General features: G+C 39.0%; 3 protein-coding genes across 3 annotated transcripts in view; 1 reads left to right on the top strand and 2 right to left on the bottom strand.

Moving 5' to 3' along the window:
* nudt4a (nudix (nucleoside diphosphate linked moiety X)-type motif 4a) overlaps positions 1-1531 on the bottom strand; it is a 12308-nt gene extending 10777 nt beyond the window's left edge. Inside the window, exon 1 of the mRNA XM_014005495.1 lies at positions 1147-1531. Coding sequence (XP_013860949.1) covers positions 1147-1245 — 99 coding nt within the window. The 5' untranslated portion in view covers positions 1246-1531. The remainder of the gene's footprint in view (positions 1-1146) is intronic.
* A 1546-nt stretch (positions 1532-3077) lies between these two features.
* On the bottom strand, positions 3078-10420 carry ube2na (ubiquitin-conjugating enzyme E2Na). The gene is made up of 4 exons (XM_014005496.1): positions 10298-10420; positions 5031-5277; positions 4717-4857; positions 3078-4192 (listed from the first exon to the last, which is right to left on the bottom strand). The coding sequence occupies exons 1-4, from the start codon at positions 10325-10327 to the stop codon at positions 4146-4148; spliced, it is 465 nt and encodes a 154-aa protein (XP_013860950.1). The 5' UTR covers positions 10328-10420; the 3' UTR covers positions 3078-4145.
* c1qtnf13 (C1q and TNF related 13) lies at positions 9883-15502 on the top strand. Its single transcript, XM_014005494.1, has 3 exons — positions 9883-9995; positions 11541-11734; positions 13169-15502. Exons 2-3 carry the CDS (start codon positions 11704-11706, stop codon positions 14197-14199), a joined length of 1062 nt encoding a protein of 353 aa, XP_013860948.1. The 5' UTR covers positions 9883-9995; positions 11541-11703; the 3' UTR covers positions 14200-15502.
* Positions 15503-15723: the final 221 nt, after the last annotated feature.

Here is a 15723-nt window from a genome sequence, read left to right as displayed (position 1 = left end):
ATATTATATTATATACATTCCTACCGAGCTGTTGCACTCATTTTCCCCTTTCACTCCATGTCATTCTTTTGTATTTTCAAGCAGTTAGTGAGTTAGTTGATGCCACCAACCTTGCTTTGCTGGGCCATGAGAGGTCAAGTAGCTAAAGCCTTTCCTCTGCCTACATCACCCAGAATGCCGTGCAGTTCTGGATCCGTTTTTCTGGTACCCCAAGGTGCTTGATTGAACACATGTTGGATCAGCCTGGATGTGCGGTTTGTTCCAGTGACCAACACAACCACACGGACTGACTCACAAACGTTGGTTGAAAAAATTGAATACCACAGGTACCGCCTCTTGTGGCTGTGTATGGTTCATCCACTTGCTATCAAGGCCCCGTGTTTGTCAAATAAATAAAACTGTTAAATTGCCAGTATCCCCAGACATTAATTATCTAAACTAATGAATGACAACAAGGAAGAGTCACTAGAGGAATGTACTGATTGACGTTGCAGAAGATCGACAAGATTTTCATTTCACGGCACTTTTTTTATTAAAAAATAAGAGCTGTGTGGATTTCTTGGAATTGCTGTTCTGCAGCTCAGACTTCCTGGGTCAGATCTGGAGCCAGCTCAACATCAATTAAAGAATTGCTTGAAAGAAAGATGTACTTTAATCCAAGGTATAGGGTTATGGAATGGTCTGGAAGATGATCTTAAAATTGCTAGATCAATGTATATATTTAGGAGACAGATAAAAGCGAGTTTTTTTTTTTAGAAATATGAAAAGTAAAATGTGAAGCTATTTGATTTGTTGAGTTGATGTTTTTATGTTGTTGTTGTTTTAATTTTTATGTTATTTAGTATAGTTTTGTAAATTATGTTTCTTTTGAATAGCTACATTCTGGGTCGAAAAGGGGCAGACAAGATAAGATTTATTCTTCTTCTGCTACCTTTCATTTTGTTTTGATTTGTATATTTTTTTGTTTATTTTTATTATTGTATATAGTATTTTTTAATGAAATGAATAAATTTTTTGAATTGAACTGAATTGAACGCAGACACGTGAACGCAACGCAGTCTGTGTCAAGAGCGCTGAGGCTGCTGTCAAATTTAAAGCAGGTTTAACAAAAAAACTTGAGTAAAATCCCAAACTTCAGCTACTCACCTCGTCCTCCGTGTCGMTTCTGAAACACAAACACGCTGCTCTTCTCTTGAATCCTTCCCCGTCGTACGTCCTGGTCTGGTTGGGCTTATAGTTCATCATAAATGCTCTCGAGTGGCAGGAAAACAGAGGAAAACGTGGAGAAAATGCTTCGAGCGTCTCTCCTAAAATTATTGTCCCAGATGAACCCGTGCTGTCGGTTCATTCATTCATTCATTTCTGCGCCGGAAACACCGGGAGTCATTCAATATTCAAACCTCTGGTGGTCGAGCTGTTCCCATCGTGGAGGGTTAACTGTCAGCGGCAGTCCTCGACCGGAGTCGYACAAATTCGGTCACATCTCGGCGCTGCTGCACCAGCTGACCTGAGAAAGTAGCCTCCCACTTTTACCCGCAGGTCCACAACCAACATACAGAAGATCAGCACCACTTCAACGCGTYTTCATTTCTATGTTGACAGCTGTCTGACCATAGGTTTTTTATTTTTTTGTTAAAAAAATGCAAAACAATGTAAAAACAATACAATATAACAGTCGCCAGGGGGTTACAAGCATTGAGACTATAGTTTGGAATGACATGTTGCACAAAAAAGCACACGTTTTAATGGCTTTCACATTTATGCAATGTCTGATGGTTTTATTGTTTGACATCATTTACAAAAATGGAGAGAAGAGGCTTTTGATTAGTGTAACAGCATTTGTGAATATGCAGTTTGAGGTCAGGTCAGTGAAGCCAAGTAGGCCTAATTTATGTTAAAAGCAAAGGGGAGAAAAAAAACTGTATTTTCTTGCCGGAAACACTCAGTTGAATCTCGTCTTCTTCAACATCACACTCTGCAGGTGTTACGATTGTGTTTAATAGGWTTCCAGGTAATATTAGCTATTAACCACATTAATGACTGGTCATTGGCTAATGGTAGCCTAATAGTAGAATTTATTAACGAGAACTATATTTTGGTATATATATGGTTTCAACCAAAAAGTATATAAATCTGTTTAAATCCCTTCAAATGCTGTTTGAAAGACGGAAAATACTTATTCAACAAAGACATAATGGGGGTGATTTTAACCTCATTCCAGACCTCTGGCTTGATCYGTTTCCTCATAGCTGCAATCTGAAATCAAATTTAAACTTGACTGACWGCTGGTCTTGAAAAAATTCCAYCACAATCCAGTTCTGCTAACAYTCTGAAATCAAGACTAGATTTTTGTTCAGTCTCTAACAATTTAATTCAAAATATTTCTAAATGTAGGRCTATAATTTCAGTGTCATCTCTAACTGATCATTGTGATTTTTTTTCTCCATAAAATGATGTAGATCTGAAATCAGTTCAAATATTATTTGGAAATTTAACAACAATCTTCTTGAAAATAAATTGTTTTYTTGGGAGAGTCTAGATTTGGGTAAAGAAATAACGGCTCTCAAAATGTCTTCCTTGGATGAATGGGAATGTTAAAAGTGAAAATTGCAGTAAGAATTAGTAAGGATATTGCCAAACTGAACAACAGAAAATAATTATAGATATAAACTTCGTCACTCCACTACTTCATCCAGAGAACCAGAGCTTAATTAATAACAGTTTTATTTACCAGGAAAAAGCAAAAGGAGCTGTAACTGTCACATTTTGTTTATACAGTATTTTATCTTTTCTAGTGTTTTCTTTTTGATTTATTAAAGTGTAGTATTAGGTTTCACCACTAGAGGCCGGTGTGATCAAGGGCATAAAATAAACTGTTCAAACGGTGGATCTAAAGCTCAGGGACTCACTCTAGTGGTGAAGAACAGTGTTTGCACACAAAATTGTACATTTTACAAACGTAAAAACAGTCAAAATTATAGTCACAGCCCTCATAGGCTTTTATAGGCTTGCAATTAAAGCACTTGTACTTGTTTAGCACACTTGTCCACAAATCACAAAGAATCAACACACTTAACTAATTATTAATCAACTGAATTTATTTACAGAACATARGCAGGTGAGCAGTTTCATAGCATTCTGAGCAGGAAATTAATCTCCTTCCTTTACAACAAATTTACAGTGAATTGAATGAAGACCAAGTGGAAGCCTTTAACTGATCCACTGAAGTTTGATCCCCGATAACCCAGTTKTCCCCTCAACACCAGCCCCACTAAACTCATCCCAGCACCAACTGATGGCTCAGATGTACCCGCACCATTAGGAGCAGGTAAACKAGAGTCTGGGAGACTCGGATGGCATCGAGGAAGAAGAAGCAGGTATAGTTAGTACAGCAGGAGCAAAGTAAATTCACATATAAAATCTGGATMCTATAATTGGACACATTGCATGTATGAAAAGGAAAGGTCCACAATGTCCGCCACCTAAAACACTTTCACCGCTAAGAGAGGGGGTTACATACAGGTCTTAATTCAAACAGTAACATCATCAGGCTCAGTTTGTTTCTTTTTTAGTCTTAATGTTTTGCATTTAATGACTCCAGATATTAGCAATGATTGTTTTTTTTTCCCCTGCTGGGAGATGTACACAAGATAAAACCCTCTGGGTGAGTGGATATACAGTGGGCTAGTGGTAGTTAGTTGCTTTAACTAAACAAACTGCAACACAATAAAACAAAGTTTAAAAAAAAGAAACATCAGTATATTATATTTCACAACTAGCCACTCTCTCATTCCCACTTAGTCTGCTGCGCCGCATGCCCTCAAAACCACATTCCCCCATATGTATGGGGCTTAAGACACACCCCTTTTTACCAACCTATTGGACAAAAAGAAAACCAGGTGAGATCTAACACCTTTGCCCATGCATTTGAATAGTAGTGAGTTAAGACAAAGACGAGTCATTCAGTACTAGTGTGCCTTGAGATCACCAAATATCAGCAGTTGGTTTCATATACATATATATTTATATAAAAAATAAAAGACTGTGTCCTTTAAATGCAAATGAAGCTGAAGGAGGTCTTGGCAGCACATGAGTGGTGTTCACGCACTCCACTTTCACTTGCATCCCCCGCATGTTGGGCTGCTTTAAACTTCATTTTTGTTCCCAGCGTAAAGCCTGGTCCATGTCTTGGCTGAGTAGGCAAGAAAATAATAAAAAGTGCTAATTAATACCACAAATTTAGTTTTATTTAAACAACCCAACAGGAAGTCATTCCTAAGACAGGGTTTTTACAACTTTTATTTTGAAATTCCACACCTTTCAAGACTCAAATTGTCAAAAATCTCTGCAGATTTGAGACATTTTTTATTTCAAAACATCAGTTAATTATCCYTTAATGCTGAAACAGTGGTGGTTTTATTATCGGTGAGCTTTAAACACCATGAAAAACCACAAACCGGTGCACAAAAGGTGGAAAGCAGAAGTTTTTTTCCTAGTTTGTTTATAGTTCCACAAAAATAAAGCTCATTTTGTYACAGAGTTTCCATTCATAGACAATAAAACCCTTTGAACACTTTGGAGCTTCTCCTCATAGTAAATGGAAAAATAGCATGCTGGATATGTAATATACAATTAAAAGGCTGCAGGTATGCTGATTGGTGTGGAGGAAAATTATATMTACATACAGTTTTTCAGATTTAAGATGYAAACTCTCACCCGTTTCTATGGCTTCAGCTTCGTTGGATTTCCACTTCTCTGCAACATCATTTGCTAGAGGGTCGTCAGGATTGGGTGCACTTAGTAAAGCCTGGATGGATAGGAGCACTGTACGAATCTGCAGAGCTGGTGACCACTTATCTGAAAAGTTGATTGATTGAAGAAGAAAAWGAATAAACTCTCTCAGTATATCATGTTAAAATTAACACTGCCTTTCAGTTAGACTTAGGATAAGGGGAAAAGAACTGTGTCTTTTAAAGGGAAACAAAAAGTGCTTTCTTGCATTTGAGAGAAAGAGAAAGACCCTGGCCTACCTTTCAAAATGTCCAGACATATTCTTCCCAGCTTGTCCACATTGGGATGATATATTTTGGTCATAAAKCGTACTTTAGGAGCTGCCATGGGATATTCCTCGGGTAAAAAGAGTTCAAGTTTAAACGTGCCTCCCTCGAAAGGCGAGTCTTGAGGTCCAGCGATGACGACGTGAAAGTAGCGGGCGTTGCCCTCATCTGGCTCGGCTTTGATGCCAGGAACTGGCTCTGCGAGCAGACGCTGAGTTTCCTGATGAAAAGAAAGACAAATGATTTACTTAGTAAGATCCTGACAGGAGGAACAGTTAGTGAAGAGATATTCAGATTTGAGAATCAATTAATTTTCCATTTTCACTYTTTTAAAGGGTCCAACAGAGACCAATTAACCAACCACTAATGATCACACCTATTGTTAATTTAGATTATTAAATTTACTTACAGTGGAATTAATTAATTTGTCTTTTAAACTCCTGACATAAAGGCTCAAACAAGAATTAAAGTGCAAAACCTTGATAATTTGGACACCTTTTGCAGTTCAGTGGATACTCAATTGTTCTCAAGCAGAGAATTAAAGAGGTGACACACAGAACTAGTCAGCAAAGCTGAAAACGATTTTGTTTTCAGCATTTACAGCACAGAGCAGCATCCCACACTGTCAAACCAACAAATCTGCATTCCTCACAATACTTTTTTTCAAACCACTAAAACAATAAACATTCGACACCACTGTGGTGACACTAATTGCTTTGTTTTTAAAGTTAATCATTCAGATTTCAACATGTTGGTGTAAATTAAAAGTAGGATGTTGTTCAACGTTCTGCATGAAAAATAAAACGGAAACTAGAAAATTACAAATTCACTTAAATATTTTGTTAAACTTTCAAAATCCATTGTTTATCAGTAGTGCTCATAAACACCCAAACGTTTATTATATGATATGATTGTGGCAGTTTGATATTTTATCCAAAATGAGAATATTAACAATAAATTGGACGAATAAACCCTGAGTTGTGTTTTTGTCACCCTTTTTCCTTCATCTAACTAGGAGTGAGATTCCTGAAATGTTTCAGATAACCCACAGACAAAACCGTGCAGTGAAAACACAGACAGGAGAGGGGCTCCCAGTCCCAGTCTCACGCTCCGAGGGCTCAACAGCTCGGCCCACTAAGTACTGTTCCCAGCCCGGACCACCTTTTCCCACCAACTCCAAGCTGTGTATCTGCTTCCTGACGCACCTGTGAGACCTTTATGACCAATCTTTGTAGAAATCATTTTACTTAAAGAAAACTGAAAAATACACAAAAAAAAAAACGAATAAATTGTGTGTGCATAACACATAAATAATAAATAAAAAATGATACACTCTAACGAAAACCAAAGTAATTAGAACAGTTTCCTCCGAGCAAAACAGTTCTGGTTCAAAGCTGCTAGTTGGCAGYACATCACACACGTCAAAATGTGTCAACTTCTTTTAAAAGAGGAAAAAGGAGTGACTTGTGCCAAATGCCAGTAGCAAATTTAAATTAAATAGTTTCAGTACATTCAGCCATCCCCTAACAACCCTATTGAAGTTGGATAACTAACGTTGGGAAAATGCAGCAAGACATCTGTGCTAAAACACATTTATGGTGTCAGTCGAAACCTTAAAAAAAAAAAAAAATCAGGAGCATCTTAAAACAAAGTGTCAGACACAAACTTGTGTTGTGCTTCTGTAGTTTGCAYCCTTCATTACTGCAACAGTGTTTCAGCTATGTGTCCAAATAGTCTATGCTTTCTCCACTTTCAGGATGTAGTTTTACTTGTTTGTTTCAGGAATCTGTAGAACTGCAGGAGGCAGAGCTAATTATTTTCTGAATCAACTTTCTTTTCTGGATTTGTGACACAGACACACTCCCTGCTTTTAAAGCAAAGCCTAAAACTCGCCTCTTTGAAACAACTTAGTATTTTATAGATTCTTATGATCAGTTTAGAGGTGAAGACAAGAATAGCCAAAGCTGCCAGTGTTCTAGCAAAACTCAAACTTGTTCAGAAGTACAGATTATTGTAAGTTAGACTCCTACATCCAGAAGAAAATTTTTACACTGGAAGTTCACATTGCAGCACAACACACACAGCAAGTGTACACTCACCGGCCACTTTATTAGGTACACCTGTCCAACTGCTCGTTAACARTTAATTTCTAATCAGCCAATCYRATGGCGGCAACTCAGTGCATTTAGGCATGTAGACATGGTCAAGACAATCTCCTGCAGTTCAAACCGAGCATCAGTWTGGGGAAGAAAGGTGATTTGAGTGCCTTTGAACGTGGCATGGTTGTTGGTGCCAGAAGGGCTGGTCTGAGTATTTCAGAAACTGCTGATCTACTGGGATTTTCACGCACAACCATCTCTAGGGTTTACAGAGAATGGTCCGAAAAAGAAAAAACATCCAGTGAGCGGCAGTCCTGTGGGCGGAAATGCCTTGTTGATGCCAGAGGTCAGAGGAGAATGGGCAGACTGGTTCGAGCTGATAGAAAGGCAACAGTGACTCAACTAACCACCCGTTACAACCAAGGTAGGCAGAAGAGCATCTCTGAACACACAGTACGTCGAACTTTGAGGCAGATTGGCTTCAGCAGCAGAAGACCACACCGGGTGCCACDCCTTTCAGCTAAGAACAGGAAACTGAGGCTACAATTTGCACAAGCTCATCGAAATTGGACAAGAGAAGATTGGAAAAACGTTGCCTGGTCTGATGAGTCTCGATTTCTGCTGCGACATTCGGGTCAGGGTAGGGTCAGAATTTGGCGTCAACAACATGAAAGCATGGATCCATTCTGCCTTGTATCAACGGTTCAGGCTGGTGGTGGTGGTGTCATGGTGTGGGGAATCTTTTCTTGGCACTCTTTGGGCCCCTTGGTACCAATTGAMCATCGTTGCAACGCCACAGCCTACCTGAGTATTGTTGCTGACCATGTCCATCCCTTTATGACCACAATGTACCCAACATCTGATGGCTACTTTCAGCAGGATAATGCACCATGTCATAAAGCTGGAATCATCTCAGACTGGTTTCTTGAACATGACAATGAGTTCACTGTACTCAAATGGCCTCCACAGTCACCAGATCTCAATCCAATAGAGCATCTTTGGGATGTGGTGGAACGGGAGATTCGCATCATGGATGTGCAGCCGACAAATCTGCGGCAACTGTGTGATGCCATCATGTCAATATGGACCAAAATCTCTGAGGAATGCTTCCAGCACCTTGTTGAATCTATGCCARGAAGAARTGAGGCAGTTCTGAAGGCAAAAGGGYGTCCAACCRGTTACTAGCGTGGTGTACCTAATAAAGTGGCCGGTGAGTGTATACTACCAATAGTATACACAGTGAGTGTCTGACAGCTGCGAGACACACTGATTATAACGCACTATACACACAGTGAGTACAAGTTATAGGTTTTTAGTTATTCTGGGGGTAAATTATTGTCATTATGGATTATTCTACAGGCAATGTTTATTTATCATAAGTTTTGGACCATTTTTACATTTCATTTTAAACGAGTAAATCACAAACTACTCGACTGGCAATTTCTTTGCTCCTCAGGTAAAAAGAGGCYCATGTATTTGCCGTACCTACTGCACATGCATCTCACCCTGTAGATATCCCTTTTCCCTACATCCACTTGTTTTGTCAGTCCTTCTCTATGCTGCAGGAACCTGGACTTATAAAATGGGCTGCACAATATAGCGTAAATTTATCATCATTGTGATAACAGCCTGTGCATTATGCATACTGCAAAAAACTGCAATAAATGGTAGATTCAGATGTTTGCAATTATGTATTTTGTCACTCAAAGAGAAGCTTGAAGTGTTTTACCAATCAAATGGAGCCCTTTGTGTATTTGGCCATTTGGATGGATCTCTTCATATTTTGAAAAAAATTCATGCTGAAATGAAAATGATTAGTTTTTTTTTGCTCTGAACCCAGAGCAGAAAGACATCAACACTACATGTGTATTTGTTCATTTATCGAAAGCCATATCGTCATCGCAAAATTAAGCACTGTTATCACACATTGCAGGTTTTCCTAATATCATGCAGCCCTACTTAAAATAATATGCACATTTTAACTGTCCTGCTACAAACATCTGCTTCAGGGTCACTGTTCCTCCCACACTACAAATGCTGAGATCCACCGCAGAGTCMGTTTCCTCATTGGAGATCATGACTCTTTCGTAATGCACATCAAGACGAAATTGAAGGGATTTGGCCGTGTAGTGAGGGGCCACGGTAACTGTCAAACGTGACCCTTTCAGCTGAAGGAACTTGCAAAAAGGGGGCGTCCCCCTCGTCAATGAACAGCTGACATCCATAGCTGGACAAAGCTCCTTTTCCATGTCCTCACCAATCTTGCTGAGGATCAGTCAAGGTTGCCAGTTGTTTGATGCATGTTCTGCCCCCTCCACAATAGGTTAATGATGCTCAATTTTACTCAATTGCCAATGTATATCTGTTTAATGTTTTCTTACTTGTCTATTTAGTTTTATTTATTCATGACATTTACATTCCTACTTACTCACATTTTGTGTATTAGCTTATTTTACCATCCCCTTATTCATTTTGTATGTGGTATTTTAAAAGCCTTTCGAATAAATTCAAATATTTTTTCAATGCCTATTTATTTTTATGCCATGTCCTGCTTTACTCAGCACCTTGAGCTTCACTTGTGTTTGTAAAAATGCTTTACAAATAAAGTTTAATTGAATTGAAGCTGATTCATAATTTGGCCTAAGCGCTCAGTAAGATTATTAAACGCAATACAATTACCATAAAATGAATGAAAAATGTTCTCTACAAATCAAGAACGGCAGGAGACATTTTTATATTAAAGTTCATGTGCAGTAAAACTATGTCTGGAGTTCCCAGGGTGGCGTCAGACAGGTTAGCAGTTAGCTAACCGGGATGTCCAGCACCAAACCTGCACATGGTAAAGATGCTAAAAATAAATTTTGGGAATATATATATATAAATAACTAGACACACAACACTTATATTCGCATTATTTTTTTGCTGCCGCTGCAGTGCTTCTAAATTAACCCTGTGTCTCGAAGTATCTGCACCTAAAATATAAGCGGAAGTTACTTTATCAAACTGTTAGCAGCTGAATGCTAACATTAGCACACAAAACTGCTCACCGGCCAGAGCTGGGGGGGAAGCTTAAAGTGTGAATGCATTTATTTTCATCTCTGCAGAACAGCCGCGCTTCTGTTATTAATTATAAACACGCACCTTGATGATCCTGCGGGGCAGTCCTGCCATTTTGTCTTTAAATGAGGGGTTTTAGCTCTCGGCGGCTTCTCTCTGTCGTTGGCATTGACAGCAGACACACGACTTCCGGCTTCTCTGCGTCATCACCGCGTGCTCACAGCAGAGACATAACTATTTATTCTTTATTTTATCTAAATGCTTTGTTCTTGAAATAAATAGACTAATAATGTCGTTATACAATGTCAGCAAAAGATTCAACAGCAGTAAAATAAGGAAGCAAAAAATGTTTAATGAGAAAATGTGAATTAAAACAAAAAYTAAAAAAGTGAAGTAAAAAATGTATTTAAAATGTTATGCAGAAAATATTTACATGAAGGATTTCCTCATCATTTCAGACATGTTTTAATGCTTTATAACCAAACTTAGGCAGACTACAACATTTTTATGACATATTCCCATTTTCTCTGGTTTATCATTGTGTATTTTCATAAAACTTTACCATCAATTTTACAGAATTACAAGTAAAACCCATATCATGGATACACATGAAATGTGTTTTTTTTATATGTGTTGTGGTACCAATGGATACAAACCTTCTTGTGATATTTTATAGTGGCCTTAACATACGTATCTCCAAGTTTTCTTGAAATACTTTGAATTTATTATTATTATTATTATTATTATTATTATCTGCTTTATTTACAAATTTTCAGCCCAGTTTCTGATCACGGCCATAGATGAATGGAGAATAAAATAAAAAGCACCAGACGTAAAACTGATCTACATCCGATGAACAGGTGCTGAGGGATGTGTCAACTATTTGCTGATTTTAAAAAAAGGCAGATTTTCAATAGTTRTTTGGAAACAGCATTTTTTGGTGCTAAAATACTATTTTGTGRCCATCAAATTGTGTTACATTTTTCAATTCAACGAAAATTGTGAACAACTTGTGAATAGTTGCTGTGACAAATGGTATTTAWATTCAGTATAGTGAAAATTTTCATTAAAGTTAAGAATTGATYTAAATCTCCTGCAAATTATCCCTTTCATAAGCCACATCTAGGAGTGTAATTTTAAAATTTCTAATGTGGAAACTGGACTGCTTCAAGTCATTTCCATTAATTTTTTACAGGCACTTTGTTGAATCGTCAGATCTCTTTCACCTGTTTGAGACAAAACAAGCAGGAGTTAGACCAAACTCCATGAATGTCAACAGGTCCGCTCAGTCCAGCTGTGGTTTTTCCTCCTTGTTTCATATCTACAGGTTGAAAAGCAGCTGTAGATTGGAGGAAAAGCCTCGGAGCTCCTCCTCCTCTCATCATGTCTGAATGGACAACAGTTTTTGTTCCACTGGCTGCCGATGACTTTCACGGTGCTGCAAACCCACAGGGACTTCATTTAAGATCTGAGCAGACAAAAAGTCCAGCATGCAGTTTCTGACCCAACTGAGCTCAACAGGTGGGTTCAACATGTTGTCACTGGTGTATACGRTTTAAAATGCTCATCTGTTTGCTGCTTTTAGAGTTTTAGATGCACATCTCATGCTGTTTTGTGGTTTTATTGTTAATCTGTGGACTATAAAATTGTGGGAAAAGTTTATTTTACAGTGCAGGCGTATATGTAGGTCTGTTATATGAATGAAACTTTAGGGTTAAAATATTGGTTTATTAAAATAGCTTTGAATGAAAGACATCAGACTCCTGTAACACCACTCTTCCCCATGCATCTTTGCCTTGATTTTTACCCGAATGAACCTTTATTGTCAGGTTTCTGTACAATATTCAGATTATAGTGCAAACCTCATGGCTCAGTACATGATTTTGCAACTTTTTACTTCCTGCATCAATTGCAGTTATCTTTTTCATTTAGTTTAAGTACTGGAATCTGCAAAGTTCTCCCTTTTTATTTTTAGATAGTAAAAATACTCCTAAATGTTGGGAATTTGATAGTGGTTTTAATAAATACTCACTTTATTTTGTGTTAGTTTGATTATGTTGTYCTCCTTTTAAAAGTAAAATGAGGGTAAACAAATTTTTATCACATTTCCGCAGATATCTAACTGAAATAATAGATTTTTTTCTTCATCTCATCCTGACTTCAAAGCAGTGACTCCAGGATGTATTTGGGTTGTGGTTTTCGGCGACCGGTCTTGTCCGGCCCCACCTCAGAAACCCTTTGAACTTTTCCATTGTTAATCTGACAGAGGAGCAGATGAACCAGCAGCTAATGCAGTCATCAGGCCCGTTACAGGAGCAGCCTGTCAGCTCTTCCATGACTCACACGAGAGAGTTCCCATAAGTCATTCTAGTAAAAGTTTTTCACTCATTTTGAAGGTTTCGGCTAATTGTTTTTGTCTTTAAGATCAAGAATATTTTSCTTTAGACTGGTTTTGTAAGACCCTGAGCCTCATTCTGACAAATTTATCTTCAGTCAAAAAATAAAAGAATCAATGCTGCAGATTTTTGCAGAAACAGAAGAAGCAACTTTCTTCTTTTTTAAGGGCAATATCAACATCTGCTCTTTGGATTGAGATGCACAGAAAAGAGGCTGTTGTAGTTGACTATTGTTTTTTTTTTTACACATTTGTTCACATTAAACGGGTTATAGTTTGGCAGCATGATAGCTCAGTGGTTAGCATAGGTGCCTCACAGCGAGGCAGCATTGTGCATTATYTAACATGTTCAGAGTGTGTATAATAAACACAACTTAATTATATATATATATAAAAAAGAAAAGTTTGACCAAAATACAACTTCAGAATTTCTCAACTTCAGATGTGTTTAGTGTAAAACTCTGCAGCAGGCGAAGGTTAGTTCTTCAAGGAATGCTGTGTTTTTAAATACAATCTGTTTAAACATCATCTTATTAATTTTCTGTCTCTCATGAATTCAGCCTACTGGAGTTCACACGTACTCTTGCCATGCTGGTTACTTGTCACGGTCCTCTCCCCTGGAACGGTTTGGTCCCTTCAGTTCCCTTTGGGAACGTTGAGTTCCCGCTCTGCCTTCTCTGCCACTCGGACCAGCAGCGTGGTGGGGGGCCAGCAGAGAGCAGTGACCTTCAACAAGCTCATGGTCAACATCGGGCGGGACTTCAACCCAGACAGCGGCCACTTCCGCTGCCGTGTCCCCGGAGCGTATTATTTCTCCTTCTCCGTGGGGAAGTTCCCTAAAAAGCTGCTGTCTGTGATTCTGGTGAAGAACGGGGAGGAGGTCCAGGCCATGGCTTACGATGACTACCGCAGGATAGGGAGGAAGGTTCAGAGCCAAAGTGTGTTGATCAGTTTGAAGGAAATGGACACAGTGTGGCTGCTCATCCAGCAGAACCCTAAGTATGCTTTGTACAGTAACACCGGCCCTTACATCACCTTCTCTGGTTACCTGGTTTACCCTGAGGCCCAACCAACCAGTTACATCAGCAACCACCTCTCCCCTCCYGCACTGTCCCACCCCTACTGCCCGCCTCAGACAGAGCAGCCGCAGTCGGCCTTCTCCGTGGCACGGACGTCCACCTTCCTGGGTCAGAGCGGCAGGAACCAGGACCAGCCACCACTGACKTTTGACGTGGAGTACGTCAACATCGGGTCCCACTTCAACAAAACCACCGGCCTGTTCACGTGCCGCTTCCCCGGCGTGTACTTCTTCGCCTTCACGGTGGGGAAGCACCCCCGGAAGGCCCTCTCCGTGAAGCTGATGACCGGGGGCGGCCAGGTGCAGGCCATGGTGTTCGACGAGGACACGTCGAAGAGGCGGGAGATGCAGAGCCAGAGCCTGATGCTGCCGCTCATCGGAGGCGACAGGGTGTGGCTGTACAGCCAGCAGGACGAGCGCTACGCCGTCTACAGCAACCAGGGCAGGTACACCACCTTCTCAGGCTTCCTGGTTTATCCAGGAGCAGGAGCAGCACCAAACACCCACCTATAGAGGACYTCATCTCTAATCCTGTCTGTAAAGAGCAGCAGGATGTAGATCTGTGCTTTGTTTAAATAATCTCACATCAGGATTAACTTTGATGCCCGATTAATCCACAAGATGGTGCTCCGACACAGTCATGGCCATTAATGGTCCTCGTAAATACAAGTACTACAAATACATCTTATTTTAAAAATTGTGCCTTTCAGTTTTTATATGTAGGTTTTTTTATTCTTAAATATTAAAAATAGTTGTAAATGATGTAAATCTRATTCAAACCTCATTCCTCTATAAATCAGTCTTAAATGAGTGTCATGTTTATTAAATCATTTTAATACAGTAGCTGGATGTTTTAATATTTTATTTACTGTAATGAAAAACCAAATAAATTTATTGAGATTAAGCTCTTTTTCTTTGCAGCCTTAATGCTAAAATTAACACACAATTAAAAATTAAAGGAAAGAATATGTTTATTTTCCTGATTTTTACTGACACTTACTGCACAAAGCAATGATGCAGTTACAGCTTATTTAAATATCCTTTATTAGCATTCAGAAAATTAGTTAAAATGTGAAAAAAATACATCTTTTGATCAAAGTGCTTTTTTGTTTTCAGAGGTTTCACTGCATTTATAAATGAGACAAGAAGGGCTGCACAAACTCAACAGATTCTCATTTTCATATTTGTTAAATATCACCGCTCCTAAAGGGGCGATCATGTTTTTGCCTGTGTTCAGTTAGCAAAACATCTCATGAACCACTGCACATGTCTAACTAAGATTTGGAGTCATCTCTGTTCAAGATGGCRGCCACAGCTAAGCAACTTAAACACAAAAATGGTTAAACCTCAGCTGAATAAACAGAAACTGAGCTKAAACTTTGTGRGGTAGTAGCCGAGAGTGATTCTGAACACGTACTATGAGCTTTCAGTGATCATGCAAGATCTGTTTTCAAAACTTTGCCATTCACTGTTTGTCAGCTGCAACTGAGTTTTAGCAAAATATCTCTTGAATAACTGAATGGATTTTACAGAACCTCTCAGGAAGTAATAAAGGTCTTAATGTCTGCAGCTGATTAGACTCCAGTTCAAGATGGCCGCCGCTGCATTAACGTAGCCCAACAAATCCCCTCTAACTCTGTTCATTTTTACAGATTTTAAGCAAAAACTTGGTTTGGTAGTAGCTGAGAGTCATCCTCAACATTTAAACTGAGAACTAACACAAGACAGTGCGTAATGTTATTTATAACAGGGCTATTCAACTGGCGGCCCGCGGGCCACATCCAGCTCACAAGTGACCAGAGTTCGGCCCGCCAATTCGTTCATTCATCTCTTAAGCCCAAACCTGTTTTTTTTACTTTAATTACTATAAGTTATGTGTGGTATCTACAGAAATGTCAGAATKTTGGCTAGAAGCTGGTATAAACCATTTCAATGAACACCCAAGACAGTTAAAACTACAAGCAGTTGAAGATAAAACTATGAAAGTGAAAATGAAATTGGTTTAAAAAATTGGCAAGTCAGAGATGTTAAAATAAT

Source organism: Austrofundulus limnaeus, unplaced genomic scaffold, assembly GCF_001266775.1.
Source record: "Austrofundulus limnaeus strain Quisiro unplaced genomic scaffold, Austrofundulus_limnaeus-1.0 Scaffold31, whole genome shotgun sequence".
In the NCBI taxonomy this organism is placed as follows: domain Eukaryota; kingdom Metazoa; phylum Chordata; class Actinopteri; order Cyprinodontiformes; family Rivulidae; genus Austrofundulus; species Austrofundulus limnaeus.
The sequence above is the reverse complement of the archived record's forward strand: the minus strand, read 5'-3'. Positions and strand labels throughout refer to the sequence as shown.